The sequence below is a fragment of the Mastigoproctus giganteus genome, chromosome 7 (genome assembly GCF_048544385.1).
Source record: "Mastigoproctus giganteus isolate SK-2022 chromosome 7, ASM4854438v1, whole genome shotgun sequence".
In the NCBI taxonomy this organism is placed as follows: Eukaryota; Metazoa; Arthropoda; class Arachnida; order Uropygi; family Thelyphonidae; genus Mastigoproctus; species Mastigoproctus giganteus.
The window spans coordinates 117,533,162-117,548,669 of record NC_143581.1 but is presented as its reverse complement, the minus strand read 5'-3'; the positions used below and the strand labels follow the sequence as shown (position 1 = coordinate 117,548,669).

Here is a 15,508-nt window from a genome sequence, read left to right as displayed (position 1 = left end):
CAACAATAGCATGGCTTTGTTAAGGGGAAGTCTTGTCTGTCCAATTTGATTGGATACTACAATGTGGTCACAAAGGAAATAGGTGCAAAAAATAATTTTGAAATCATACACTTGGATTTTATATCATATACTCTTATCTGCTTTAAAAAAAAAAAAAAAAAAATGTCTATTGTATCTGTTAATCGAAAGCCTAGTATCTTCTGCAATTACTTCCCTGGGTGCATTAGAAATTGCTATTGATAAGATCATCATTTAGTCCTACTGTATAGAACCTTGCATTTTATATGCTAATTATTGCGTTCAGTTTTACAAATAAAAGCTCTCTACACCACAGGAATTGGTGTCACACTTAGTTTTGTACTAATCTAAGATCTTTTTTTTTAAAGATATGATTCTTTTCTATATGTAAGTTAAAGTTCTTAATGATTTGTTTCAGGTTTATTCTATGAATGAGTGACACATCTCTTAAGAAAGGTATATTATTTCTTAATTATAATGTAGTATCACCTATAGACCATTTATTGCCTAATTCTACTACACGATTGTATCATTATAGAAATAAAATTCAGTGAATATCTACGCTGATCACTCTATCATGTTACATGTGGCTTCATGTCATTTTTGCAGAGTATTTGTCCATTTGATGTTTTCACGAAAAGTCCGCTGTTAACATTTCACCTGACATGGAATGAAACATTGTTGAATGGAATGGTAGATATGCCACAGCCTGTTCTTTCCCCAGGTGATATCTCTTGTCAGAATGACATCATATCAAGTAAGTCACTAAATGCTGTTAATACCTGTATGTTTTGAGTCCCCCAAATGCCCACAAATATATTAATCATCAGCAACTTTCTGAGTGATATAATATTATTTGTTGTTAGGTTTTTTGTTGTGTTCTTTCAGTTTTTGTGTGCATATTTAACCCTACCAACTTTATCTTTATTCTCTGGTCACTTCATCTGTGGCTTAAAATAATTGGCACAAGCCTCCAAGTAGTGGATCTGATAAACCAGGTAAGGGAATTTCTTTCCTGGACTAAAAGTGCTAAATAAACAACTCAGATCCTTCTCCTTCAAGATACTCATTGAAGTCAGAAAGTAAGAGGCAACTGGAATACCTAGAAACAAGCCAACTCGAAAGACAGTGATTAAAACAAGTACACAAAATGTACCTCTTTTTCTCAGCATTCTTGTTACAAATGAATGAGCACTTGGCAAAATATCTCCCTTTTATTTCTTAAAAAAGGCACTAAAAGTGTTCTCTATTTACCAAAACTTCAAAAGGATTACATTCTTGCTATGTACTGGTTGAAACAACATGTTCCAAGAACTATCACTACAAGCAATGAATTTTGGAGGACTCTATGAGAATAATTGCTCATACTTGCTCATACCAACCTCAGGAGGAGTGATGTCTAAATGGGTTCTGTCAACTTTGCTGAACAGATAATATGCAGTGAACTAAAAGGGATGTATAACAGTTAAAAGAGATGGCAATATTAATTCCAACTGAAAACTTTTTCTCCTTATTTTTGACAGACCATCAAATGCACTGAAAGGAAGGTTATCTCAACTGTAAAGCTAGAGCATATATATCTAATCCGTAAGATGTTTCAGGTGTCAGAAATATATCAACTCTCACACAGGTTAATAGTAGCACAAGTAACTGGACTCATTTCAGGTCAAAATTCCACAATGCCAATGGTGTCCAGCCACAATGCAAACATATCCAGGTTACAGTAGTGAGAAAACATAGCTTTTTCCAGAACATGTTTCAGTGGAAACTAGAAAAAGGATACACAACCTTGAAAAATAGAACCAATTATCTCATGCTAAGAGGCAAAAAAAGGTTCAAGGAGCATCTATATATTAACCTTTATATGGGAAAATAACAACCAAAAGAACTTGACAGGAATGCAAACAGATATGAATATTCATATCTGTTTGAAACAGTGAATATACCAATTTAAATTCTGACATAGTGGATAGCAAAATAAAACAATTAACCTGTGTTTATCAAAAATATTATGAACAAATGGAATTTGAAAGCAAAGAAAGAAAAAAGAAACTAATGATAGAAAAAACACCTAATTTTATCCCCCCCCACTAGCTCTAATACAGTAATAGACTAATATAATTGTTCCTCCTCTAATCCCAGTAAAAATTTTTTTACATCAAGTATAGTGATGAAGTTTTTCCTCAAGCAAACACAAATGTTGCTCTACTAATCCACTGATTAAACATCATTAGTGATGCATTTTTAACTTCATTTTTCCAAAGATTAATTTCTTTTATTTTGAATCTATAAACCTTGTCCGGACACTTTAATATGTTTTCATGTGATCCTTGCAATTTTCTATATAGCTCATTCAGGTGCTCAAAAATATCAGTTATTTAAAGTAGTTTTTGGAGCTAATAATTATCCTTCATTAAATCTGCAAAGTAAGAATTATTCACAAAAAAAATTTAACTCTTCTCTTAGCTCAAACTCTTGATAAAACTATTCCTTTGGACAGCCAAGGTACTTTAGTGTGAAATAGTAGAAAGCGATATTCCAATCCCATTTCTTCACACAAAGCTGAAAACGGATGTGACTTTTAACGGCTTGAATTTTATTAAATTCACCATCTTGATAACATCATGTAATGTGGAATTCAGATCCACAGGCAGACTTTTAGATACAATAGTTTCTATGTGAATAAAACAGTACATTACCTGAATTTCTGGGTTTTCAGAACATACTCTTTGCGTAAAACCTTTACATCTTTTGGTTATTGCAGCTACGCCATCAGTACACAAGCTTAAGCAATCTTTCCATTACAGGAACTCCCCAACTTGCGTAAGGATTGCATTCCGCGGGACGCTACGCAAGTTGGAATTTCTCTAAATAAGCATTTAGGAAAATTCCGCACTCACAACTATGTACACTGAATTTGATAGAAGCAAAAAATAAATGTTTGATGAACATGTAAATAGAATTATTCAATTTCTTTTATCTCAAGTGCAGGAAAAAATTACAAAAGTGTGCAAAATTGCAAAAATTTCAAAATTATAATTTTTTTTTTTTTTTTTTTTTTTTTTACGTAAACCCCAAACACGAGAGATACTAGAACCTATAGTACTTAATACCGTGCTTGGGTTGGAGGTTGAGAAGACCAAAGAAGATATTTGTTGACATTGGACTTGAACTTCTGTAGACTGTAATTTTCAGGTAACGAGTATGAAGGAAGGTTGTTCCAGAAAACGGCAGTTGAATGAATAAATGAGGAAGATGGAAAGTTGGTTCTGTGGGTTTGAAGTTGGACAGTAAATGGATGTCGGCTGGTGGTGGCATGTGTTCAGACTGATTTGGAAGAGAGAGAGACAGGGAATTATAGAAACCAATTCAGAAGAACAGTGCCCATGGAAGTATCTGTTAAAAAGGCATGCAGCAGAAACAGTATATCTATGAGACAGTGAGTGGAGAGACTCTGTTAGAGATGAATCATTAATTAACCTAACTGTCCTCTTCTGAACAGAATCAAGAAGCCTGAGAGAGGTTTTGGGAACACCACCCCAGATGTGGGAACAAAATTCCATGTTAGGGTGGATTTGCAATTTGTACAGAGTGAACAGCTGTTTGAAAGAAAACGAACGCCGAGAGCGAAAGAGAAAACCAAATTTTTTCGATGTAGAGCAAGCAATAATATACTGGTGCCTAGAGAGATTAGAAGTCAGGGTAATCCCCAAAAGAGATATATCATTTTCTCTAGAAATTGGAGTGTCACCAAAGTTAAACATAGGAGCGGAAGAATCCTTTTTGTGAGACATAAGACAAGACTGACTTTTAGAAGGATTGAAATCAACTAAGTTGTCTTTGTCCCACTGGAGAATTACCTGGAGATCAGCATTTAAGCAGTTGGAAAAATTACAAAAAAAGATTGGAGACAGTCATAACGTCAGCAAGTTTTACCTTTCGACTGTTGTTGCAAGAATTAACTCTCCAGCTGATATGTACGTTGCTACGAAAGTTGAGGGCTATGGAGATTTGGAGGGGGTGTTTCCCAACACATCATAAAATTTCTCTGTAGCTTGGCATTGGCAACTTTAATGTTGGAAACCAGCGCGATGTTTGAACGGATTAAACACCCGTTGGTTGCCACGAACTTGGCTTGGGGTTCACCGTACTTATCCTTAATATCCTCGCAAATACTTCTTCTTTTTTTTTTTTTTTATGAGAACACCAAACAGGAGAGGTATTAGAACCTATAGCACTATTACCTTGGCACCATTCTGGGTATGCGAACACAAGACCAGCCACCCAGAGGGTTCCCAGGCATTTTTTTTTTTATGTCAACCCCAAACACAAGATAAATTAGAACCTATAGTACTTAGTACTGTGCTTGGGTTGGAGGTTGAGAAGATGAAAGAAGGTATTTGTTGACATTAGATTTGAACTTCTGTAGACTGTAATTTTCAGGAAATACTTATGAAAGAAGGTTGTTCCATAAAATGACAATTGAATGAATAAATGAGGAAGATGAAAAGTTGGTTCTGTGAGTTTGAAGTTGGACAGTAAATGGATGTCGGCTGGTGGTGGCATGTGTTTGGACTGTTTTGAAAGAGAGAGCGGTAATTATAAAGCCAATTCAGAAGAACAGTGCCCATGAAAAAATCTGTAGAAAAGGCATGCAGCAGAAACAGTACGTCTATGAGACAGCGAGTGGAGAGACTCTGTTAGAGATGAGTCATTAATTAACCCAACTGCCCTCTTCTGAATGGGATTTAGAAGATATGGGAACAATATTCCATGGTAGTGCAGATTTGCGATTTGTACAGAGTGAACAGCTGTTTGGAAGAAAAGTAATTCTCAGGGAGAAAGAAAGTTTTTTAGATGCAGTTGAAGCAATATTTGTAATATGCTGGTGCTTAGAGAGATTAGAAGTCAGGGTAATCCCCAAAAGAGATATATCATCTTGCCCAGAAATTGGAGTGTCACCAAAGATAAGCATAGGAGCAGGAGAATCCTTTTTTTGAGATATAAGGAAAGACTGAGTTTTAGAAGGATTGAAAAATACTAAGTTGTCTTTTCCCACCTGGAGATCGGCATTTAAGGAATTGGTAGCAGATTTTCGAAAAGTTGAAGCTGATTGAGCTGGGCAAGGTTTTTCAAAATGGAAAGTGGAATGCAATGTGCTATCATCGGCAAAAATATGGATAGGATTTCCGGTCAATGGAAGAAGGTCATTAATATACAATATCTTGCTTTTGCTTGAATGGCTTTTGAACTCAGGGTCACTCACTTCTGAATCTGATTTTCCATCCATATCATTAATAGCTTTTCCACCTTCGATATAGCACCTGAATGCTGCTTTGTTATCACTGTTGGGACCCTGATTTGAATTAAATTGATCCTTTAAAGTCCAATTTTTTTTATACATCACTGTCCCTTAAAATAGTATTCACTGTTGAAGCAGCAAGATCTAATTCCATGCAGTAGATGACAAATTTTGTCCTGCTTCGTACTTCTTAAATAATCATCTTCATTTCTAAATCAATTTTGTTTTCTTTCGTTTCCTAGCACTTCCAGCACTTGCACTTTCCATTGATTTGAAATAGGAATGAAGAGAAGTTTATATTTTGTTTTTTACATAATTGTAAAAAACAAAATGTTTTTTCTATGATTTGAAGATTTCCGTTAAGGGGGAACATATTACACCACATTACAATAACGTAAAAATCCACAGAATTCCAGCCATCGTTATTATTGCAAATGCAAGAAGATTGAGATTACTACTTTTTATAATTGATTACACTAATAGAAAAGACCAATAAACCGAAAAGTGCAAATTGTTTTTATTGTTTTATTGTAGTGACCTCCAGAAATGTGTTTTTGAAAAATATTACAAAAGGCGTTCAAAATTGATTCCTGTAACGAACATATGATAATGATGAGAGTGTAGTGCAACTTCTCTTTAAAAGTTTTAGAGAGAAATAGCTTAATTATATAGCGAAAATTCAACTTACAAGGTCTTGAAACGATTAAAAATGTGTTATTGGGTTCACATTACGATATTTTCACGATACTTCCATTTATTCCTATGGGATGCAAAATACATTTCCACGATTTTAGCTTTGCATAGCTGGCAAAAACTTATATGTAAAGTCCAATTTGTGTAAGTCGAGTATTATGTAAGTCGGGGAGTTCCTGTATATCTTCATCAATGTCAGCCATTTGAAATGCCTCTACAGCAACTTTCCAGTTCCTTCTGTTTTGTGCAATGGCCACCCACAAACTCATAAATTTCATCTGTCCATCTCGGTTGTTGTCTTCCAGATTTTCTTCTAGCTCCTCTTGGGTACCATTCTGTTATTTTCTGAGTCCATCTCTCATGTCTCCGAGCTATGTGTCCTGCCCAAGACCATTTTAGTTTTGATAAGAATGTCCTTTATTTGAATTTGCTGCCTAATCCACATGTTTCTCTCCTTATATAACAGTCTGATTGCCAATATAATTTGTTCCTTTCTTCGCTGTGTAGTTCTCAGCTTCTCTTCCATTTTTTGGTGAGTGCCCAAGTTTCATTTCCATAAGTCATGCTGGGGAGTATACATTGGTTCATTATTTTATGTTTCGGACAAATTGGGATATTGCTCCTCAGTATGTGACTATATTTCCTGAATGCTAGCCATCCAAAATTTATTCTTTTCTTGACTTCCAGCCATTTATCATTATTACAGCTAATGACTTGTCCCAGAATCCCTTTCTGTGGCATACTTGTTCATCTTTACTTTTGTTTTAGCCATATTCATCTTTAGTCCAAAGGCACCTCCGTGGGCAGGAGCAGCAGTGCGTAGCACACGCTTCTTGATTAGACCAGGGTTCGAGCCCATGACCACCAAATACGGAGGATGCAGAAAGGTCAGGGAATGACCACCGCATATCCCCGGAACAATATGGCCTTAGCTGCTGATGCTCCTAAAAACCAAATAACAATAACATCTTTAGTCCAAAATCCTTACTAACTCTGCATAACTGATTAAGATTTTCCTCTAATTCTTTGGAATCGTGGCTTATGACCACAATGTCATCTGCAAATCGTAAATGGTTTAGGTACTCTACATTCATATTGACTCCTTTCTGCAACCAGTCTAATCTTCTGCAATCTTCCTCAAGAGTAGCAGTAAACAACTTCGGACATATTGTGTCTCCTTGTCAAACTCCTTTCTCGATTTTAAATTTCCTACTGTCTTTGTCTAGTCTAATAAAGCAGGTAGCATTCTCATGTATTTTCTTCAAAATCATAATATGTGGGGTATCTATGCCTTTTCTTTCCCTAAATATTGCCTTATGCTCTATGGAGTCAAAAGCCTTTTCGTAATCCACAAATGCCAGGCATAGTGGTGTTTTGTGTTCATTTGCTTTCTCAATTAGCTGTGACATTACATGAAGGTGATCCATAGTTGAGAATCCTGTCCTAAAGCCAGCTTGCTCTTTTAGTTGATTCTCATCAGGTATTCTTTCTAATCTGTTAGTAATGACCCTTGTGAACAACTTGTAGATGTGTGATAACAATCTAATTTTTCTATAATTTCCAATTTCTGATTTATCTATTTTCTTATGCAGCAAAACTATGATTGCATTATTCCACTCCTTAGGTGTCGCACCTTTTCTAATGCACTTTTTGAAGAGCCTTGCGAGTTTTTGTGTTATGTCTCTTCCTCCCAATTTTAACAACCCTACAGTAACTTCATCTTCCCCCGGGGCTTTCTGATTCTTCATTTTCTTCAACGCGTGTTCTACCTCATCAGGAAGAATATCAGGTATGTTATATGTGTTACTAATTTGCGATCCATCTTCCCCACTTCTGGCATCATTCCCTCGCTCCTTGTATAACTCTTTATAGTAGTCTTCTGCTATTTGAATCATGCCTTCTTTACTGTTTATAAGTACACCACCACTATTCTTCGGTATCATTTGTCTTTCTGTATTACTGCTCATGGCTGCTGATTTAAATCTTTGTTTACTCTTAATGCTTGTTCTACTTTTCTTGTTTTAAATTTTCTTATGTCCTCTCTGAGTCTCTTTCTAATGGCTTTGTAACTCGGTATACTCAATTTTCTCCCTGTCAGTGTTTTTCTTGCTCTTCATTTGTTGTCTTCGGTTCATCATGGCAAGTGTTTCTTGACTAATTTTTTCTTCTTTGGATTTATTTTTCTCTATAGGGTTCTTGGGCTTTATCACTTTCAGAAAGTTGTAATATTCCTCGTCGATATCTTGGTCCTGAGCAGTCTGTAGAAGATCAAACTTGTTAAGTTCCAGTAGATACTGCTTTTTCTCCTCTTCAGTTATTTTAAAGACCTCTGTATTATTTACTTGATCAGTTTTTTCATTCTTTTCGTACGTCTTTATCAAGTGTGCATCTTACCATTCAGTGATGACTTCCAACATTTACCTTGTTCAGGACAGTAACATCAGTCTAGATATATCTTGTGTCAATTTCATTAGTTGTTAATCCATTTGGGCTCTTCCATGTCCGCTTTCTGTTCACCCTTTCGTTGAAAAATTCCTTGTCGAGCTCCCACAATCTGTCCTTTATCAAAGTCTGATAAACCCTTCCTATTACCCATTATGCTCAGAATTTTACTACCTATTGAACCCCTGACACCATTTGCTATAGGTCAACTTACTGCACACTCTAATACCTCACGTGGTCATGTGTATATCTTATTTGTCTCAAATACCACTTTGGATATTTAATCCCCAGTAGTGTGATTTGGCAGTTCTTTGCAAAACAAATGTTCTTTTAAATCTCTTCTTTCCTTTTCAATGATTTGGATTAGTGCTATTAATTGAGCACAGTTAATAACGTTTGTAGATTCATCAATTTGCAATGAAAATTTTTTAGATTTCATAATACAGTACTGTGAAGTAATTTTGTTTCTATGTCATTTGATATATCTTCAGTTTATCTACTAATAGTGTTATTCAAAAGTTGCAGTTTTTCAGTTTCCTTTGCTGCTTTTGCCTGAAGCACAATGTTAGCAATTTCAATGCAGGCTGGTAAAATAAGCAATTCTGCAATTGTATGAGGCAATTTGGATTTGGATACCAATTGGGCGACCTTGTAATTTGCCCCTTGAGCTCGATTTGATGGTGTTGTAATCGAATTCATAAATGAATTTTGTTTCCTCTTTTGGGTTTGAAGATGCCTAAAAAAATTTAGATCTTTTCTGCACATGATGGATGTTTCATGATAAGGTGCCAGTATGGTTTATTTGGTACCATCATTTGATTACCCTCTTCTAGGCAAATAAGATATATGAGTCGAGGAAGAAAAGAAGTATCGGAGCACAAATCCATATTTTATATATTCCTCATTATATTGCTTAAATTCAGTCATTATTATTATTTATTTATTTATTTTTTTTTTGACTGCTTTGTTTGTCCCATGAATCTAATGACTTCTCACTCTCTTCAAAAAGTTTTCCATTATGGGTGAAAAATAAATATCTACAAAAATTAAAATTGGTTAAATCTAAAGTACTTAATTCAATTTAATAAATATATTTTGAATAATTATTTTTTCTTAGATATAAACTTGGATTTTTATTTCTAAAAGTAAGCAATAACTTATATGTATATCTTTTCAGTATAAAAAGCGGCGATATAGAACTTGATTTTCATATAAAAAGATGGATTTTTATCAAAGAAAGAGAAAAAGCATTATGTATATTTAAGTCTTCTGCTGATTTTCTAATTATTTTTAAATTATAAAACTTTTTCTTGCATAAGAAATGCTTTAATTTTTTTTTTGCCTAGAAATTAAAGATATTTTTGAAATTTAAGTTTAAAAAATAAAAAAAAGGAAATATCATTAGTCCCATTGCCCATTCTTAACCACTTTTTATCTTCTCCCATTCAACCACTTCTTTATCCTTACAAGTACTTTGTCCCTAAAGCCAAACTCCTCTAGTTTGTTTAACAGTCTCTCGTGGTTAACAGTGTCTGAAATAAAAATATGTGCAATGCACGATGTCAAATTTATTTTTTGTATCCAGATCGTTTGTTACTAAATCAGAGTAGCCAATCAAACTGGTGATGTCAAACTGTCCCTCAACGAATTCCTAATGTGATTTTCCTGTAACTCTGTTTCAGTCAAGTTATAACATAGTTCATTCTGGTGTTGTTTATCGTTGAAATCTTCTTTTGCAGGTCAGTGTTAGATGCAGACTATTTATTTAACTTGTCAGCAACCTGAGAAATAGCATCATTTGTAAGGCCTGTTATATCTAGTGGGGCAAAGTAGTTCAGTGATAACATAAGAAAATAATTCTTTTGTTTAACCCATTCCTTGGATTAAATCAATTTGGATTTGGCGTTCACAGACATTTTTGTTCTTTGTAACTCTATAACTGAATTAGTGAGCTGTTTGCAAAGGTTGTATGATAAAAAAAATATATCCAGTGTTTCTCTTGTCACATCTGAAGAATATGATTCTTCAAGTCATTTGGTTTTTTTTCCAAAAATATTAAAAACTCATTTGTGCAAATATCGATCTGCATGCAGTTTATCTGCTAACTTGTGTTCAACTGCTGTAGTGCCTTTATTAAAGGAAAGGCACTACAGCAGTTGTGCCCTTTCCTTTACCCTTGACAGTAGTTCAGTCTTTAACATGATCCAACAGCGAGATATTATGATCAGTGCTACCTAATACTTTCTTTATGTGGATATTCTTAATGCAAGAGGAGTTGCTCCTGATAATCTGAATATACGAACACCGTTTTAATGATCTTGGTAAAACACCCCCCACCATTCCCAACACGCTCCATTCAATGCCTCCTGTGGTCTTCCGTCAAAAGGATTTTGACAAATCTTGATGCTAAGAAAGCTCCAGGTCTCTATGGTATTTCTCCACTTGTTCTGAAAACCTGTGCTCCTGAACTTACTCCTATTCTTTGCTCCCTTTTTTCACTTTCTTATTCTAAAGGTGTTTTTCCTTCTGCTTGGAAATTTGCTCATATCCAGCCAGTTCCTAAAAAGGGTGACATATCCCTCCCATCCAATTATCATCCCATTGCAATTTATTCTACTCTTTCTAAAGTAATGAAGAAATCAATTAACCGCCAACTCTTAAACTACCTAGAAACCTTCCGTCTGATCAACGATTGCAAGTATGTATTCCGTCAGTGTCAATCCACTGGTGATATTCTTGCTTATATTACCCATTTATGGACTAATTCAATGGAAAGGTTCGGAGAAACACAAGTAGTTTCTCCGATAAGAAATACAGACTATGGTAAATCCGCTGTAGCTGAACATTTCTGAGAGAAGCAACATCAAATCTCCCCAGATGAAGCGGTCATCACTGATCGGTCGCATAGATTTTGGGACCGCAAGTGGCTCGAGAGCTTGAGAATTAGTTCTACTGAGAAAAATATAAATAGAGATAGGGGCACACGCATTCATCCCCTCTTTGAGGCAGTAATCCTTGGAGGATTACCGCCTCATCACGACCCACCTCAGGGACCGCCAGCAACAGCATTCTCGATCACCCCCCTGAGGTCTCCATGGTCGATGTTGAGCCTACAGTAGAAGAAGTGAAAGCAGCCATACAATCCCTGAAGAATGGCAGGGCACCAGGAGTGGACCAAGTCACCACAGAAGCGATCAAAGCCGGGGGAGATGTACTGCTTCGCCGACTACACTCACTCCTCAAAACCATCTGGTGCACTGAACAAATTCCGTTAACATGGAGGAAAGCTATTATCGTACCGATCCACAAGAAAGGTGATAACCGGGACTGCAAGAACTACCGTGGCATCAGCCTCCTTTCCATCATCGGAAAGGTCTTTATGAAGATCATCCAGTCAAGACTGCAAAAACATCGCGAGCAAACCAGTCGAGAAGAACAGGCAGGATTTAGACCCGGGCGAGGATGCTGTGATCAAATCTTTGCCATTCGTCAGCTGATGGAGGAGAGGATCCGGTGTGGACAGCGAACCGTCATTGTTTTCATTGACTTTAAGTCTGCTTTCGACTGTGTCCACCGGCCTGCCTTATGGAAACTACTAGAGGTTGAACATGTACCTCGAAAAGTCATCACACTCCTCCAAACTGCATACAACGGTTTAACCAGCCAGGTGCGCATCCAGAATGATTTATCTGAGGAATTTACCATCCAAACTGGAGTCCGCCAAGGGGATGTAGCCTCCCCGTTGCTTTTCAACATCGTGGTCGACGCCATTATGAGGCAAGCATTCAGAAACAGACAGGGCATACAATATGACAAGGATCACTATGTGACTGACCTGATGTTTGCTGATGATAGTGCTATCCTTGCCGGTAACGACGCTGAAGCCACGGACATCCTCTACGACATTGCCCGCATTGCCCGGCCATACGGTTTGAAGATCAATGCTGGTAAGACAAAGGCCCTGACAACAGATGGGTCGCAAGCCACCATCTATCTCGAAGGCGTCCAGATCAAGCAAGTGCAGGACTTTAAATACCTTGGGTCGCTGGTCCAGGAGAAGAAAGTTGCATCCACCATGGAAATCCACAGCAGAATTGGACAGGCGGCCACTGCGTTCGCCTCGCTCAAATGGTGTCTGTGGAAGAGGACCAACATTTCCACAAAGACTAAAATCCGACTCTTCCGGACTTTGATCCTGCCCATTCTTCTTTACGGATCGGAAACATGGATTTGTCTCAAGTTAGATTTGAACAAACTTGAGGTATTCCAAATGCGATGTCTGCGGCAGATCTTGGGCATCTCTCTTCGCGACCGCATCACTAATGATACCATCCGCGCCAGATGCCAACAGCAACCAACCATTGCCGACCAAATCCAGAAGCGAAGGCTCAGATGGTTTGGCCACGTATGTAGAATGGGCACGAACAGAATACCATCCACACTCCTTTGGAGACAACGACCCACCCAATGGAGCATCCAACGGACCGCGCCTAGGAAAACGTGGGCCAAGCAAGTGGAAGATGACTTGAAGAGCCGACGTCTCGACCTTAACCAGGCCAGGACTGAAGCCATGGATCGTAAGGTATGGAAGAACATCACAGAGCAAGTCCGAAACCCTGCGGCACCTACAGCAGCATACTGGTTGCGTGGCCAACCGCCTCCCCCAGCTGCCAGCTAAGGACCAAAGAAGAAGAAGAAGAGAATCCTTGGAGGGGATGAACGTTTTTGCCTGAAACGCTCCCGAGCCACTTCCGGTTCTGACGGGAACAGTACACATTCACGTGAGACGCACCGTGAATCTGCTGGTATTTAATGATGCACCGCAGAATAGAAATTACACTGTTGAGAAAGAAGGCAGAAGCCTTTGAAAGCTTCAGTTAGTATTTTAGCGCTTTTAACCTAGTATATTTTATTGCATTTTAAATTCGGTATTTTATTATCCTGTTTATCACAGTTGTCTTATTTTAAAATCACTATCAGTAATATGGTATTTTGTTTGTAAATAAATTTATTGTAAATATTAAATATTTTAAAAAAATTTAGGTTTTTCGTCTTTCGTTTTATTCCATGGTTGGTGAGAAACACTAAAAATCATAGTACAAGTAGTTGCTCTTGACATCTCAAAGGCTTTCGATGGTGTTTGGCATAAAGGTCTTCTAAACAAGCTTCTATCTTATGGTTTGCCAACTGTTTTTAGTAATTGGTTATCCAGTTTTCTCTCTGATTGCTTACTGAGGGTGATGGTAGATGGCTCTCTATCTTCTAACTTTTCCACTAATGCCGGTGTCCCCCAAGGTTCAGTTCTTCCCCCACTCTTTTCCTCTTGTATATTAATGACCTTCTTCCATTGACTGGAAATCCTATCCATAGTGTTGCCAATGATAGCATATTGCATTCCACTTTCCATTTTGAGAAACGTTATCCTGCTCAATCAGATTCAATTTCTCGAAAATCTGCTACCAATTCCTTAAATGCCGATCCTCAGGTAATTCTCCAGTGGGGCAAAGACAACTTAGTTGATTTCAACTCTTCTAAAACTCAGTCTTGTCTTATATCTCGCAAAAAAGGATTCTTCTGCTCCTATGCTTATCTTTAGTGACACTCCGATTTCTAGGCAAAATGATATATCTCTTTTGGGGATTACCCTGCATTCTAATCTCTCTTGGCACAAGCACATTACAAATATTGCTTCCTCTGCATCTATAAAACTTGGTTTTCTCTTTCGCTCTTGGCGTTACTTTTCTTCCAAACAGCTACTCACTCTGTATAAATCGCAAATCCGCCCTGCCATGGAATATTGTTCCCACATCACTGTGCCCCCAAAACCTCTCTCAGGCTTCTTGATTCCATTTAGAAGAGGGCAGTTAGGTTAATTAATGATTCATCTCTAACAGAGTCTCTCCACTCACTCTCTCATAGACGTACTGTTTCTGTTGCATGCCTCTTCTACAGATACTTCCATGGGCACTGTTCTTCTGAATTGGCTTCTGTAATTCCCGCTCTCTCTTTCAAAACAGTCCGAACACGTGCCACCACCAGCCAACATCCATTTACTGTCCAACTTCAAACTCACAGAACCAACGTTTCATCTTCCTGAAAATTACAATCTACAGAAGTTCAAGTCCAATGTCAACAAATATCTTCTTTCGTGTTCTCAACCTCCAATCCAAGCACGGTACTAAGTACTATAGGTTCTAATACCTCTCATGTTTGAGGTTTACATAAAAAAAAAAAAAAAAACTGTATATCTCTTGTTCCCCTCTGTAACACTCGGGTTATCTAGTAAATTCTGAAATGGCTTGCTCCAGTGCAAGGGAGCAACCTATAACTTCCAGTGAGTATCTGTAAAGTTATAATCTCAGTGTTATATGTTTTTATTTACTACTACACTCTATTTCTTATACAATTGATCATTATACTCATTACAATTGTTTGGCTTACAATCCACTCATATTGATTTTTGTGTATCTAGTGTTTGTGTCTCACCAGACTGGATCAACATTGTCCTGGTGACGTATGTCATTTGGATGCGCCGACTGAGATCCTCCCTCTTCCCCTGTCCTATCTGCTTTTTCTGTATACACTGTAATTACCATACAGTGTATACATTATTGTAATCACCATACCATCTGATTGCGAATAACCCTACATTTGTACCTTGTACTCATCAGAGACATTAGGCCTATAACACACTCGTACTCTCATCTTTACTTTCTCAGAGCTTATGTCATACCAAACTGATTGAACATTGCAATGTCTACTTATGTCAACTGGATGCACTTCCTTAGATTTTATGTGTTGCTTAATTTACAGTATGATCCCTACTCCCTTCCTATCCTATCTGAGCACATTGTACTCCCAAAATTCCATTGCTGCATTCCTTATATCTCTGTGACATCACGTCTCTGATATCCCAACAATGGCCACCTTTGATGTCTTGACCAGCTTTTCAGATTTATTTATTTTTCTACGTGGCTGCTGTTAATCTTTTAGTCTGTGAGTTCCTCCAAAGCCAGCAGTTTTCCGACCCTTCTGACATTGCCTCAATAGCAT

General features: G+C 37.3%; 1 protein-coding gene across 1 annotated transcript in view; it reads left to right on the top strand.

Moving 5' to 3' along the window:
• Positions 1-15,508, top strand: part of Su(z)12 (Polycomb protein Su(z)12) — a 953,568-nt gene that overhangs the window by 571,521 nt on the left and 366,539 nt on the right. The window contains exon 9 of the mRNA XM_090377077.1: positions 628-775. Within this exon, the coding sequence (XP_090233203.1) occupies positions 628-775 (148 nt within the window). The remainder of the gene's footprint in view (positions 1-627; positions 776-15,508) is intronic.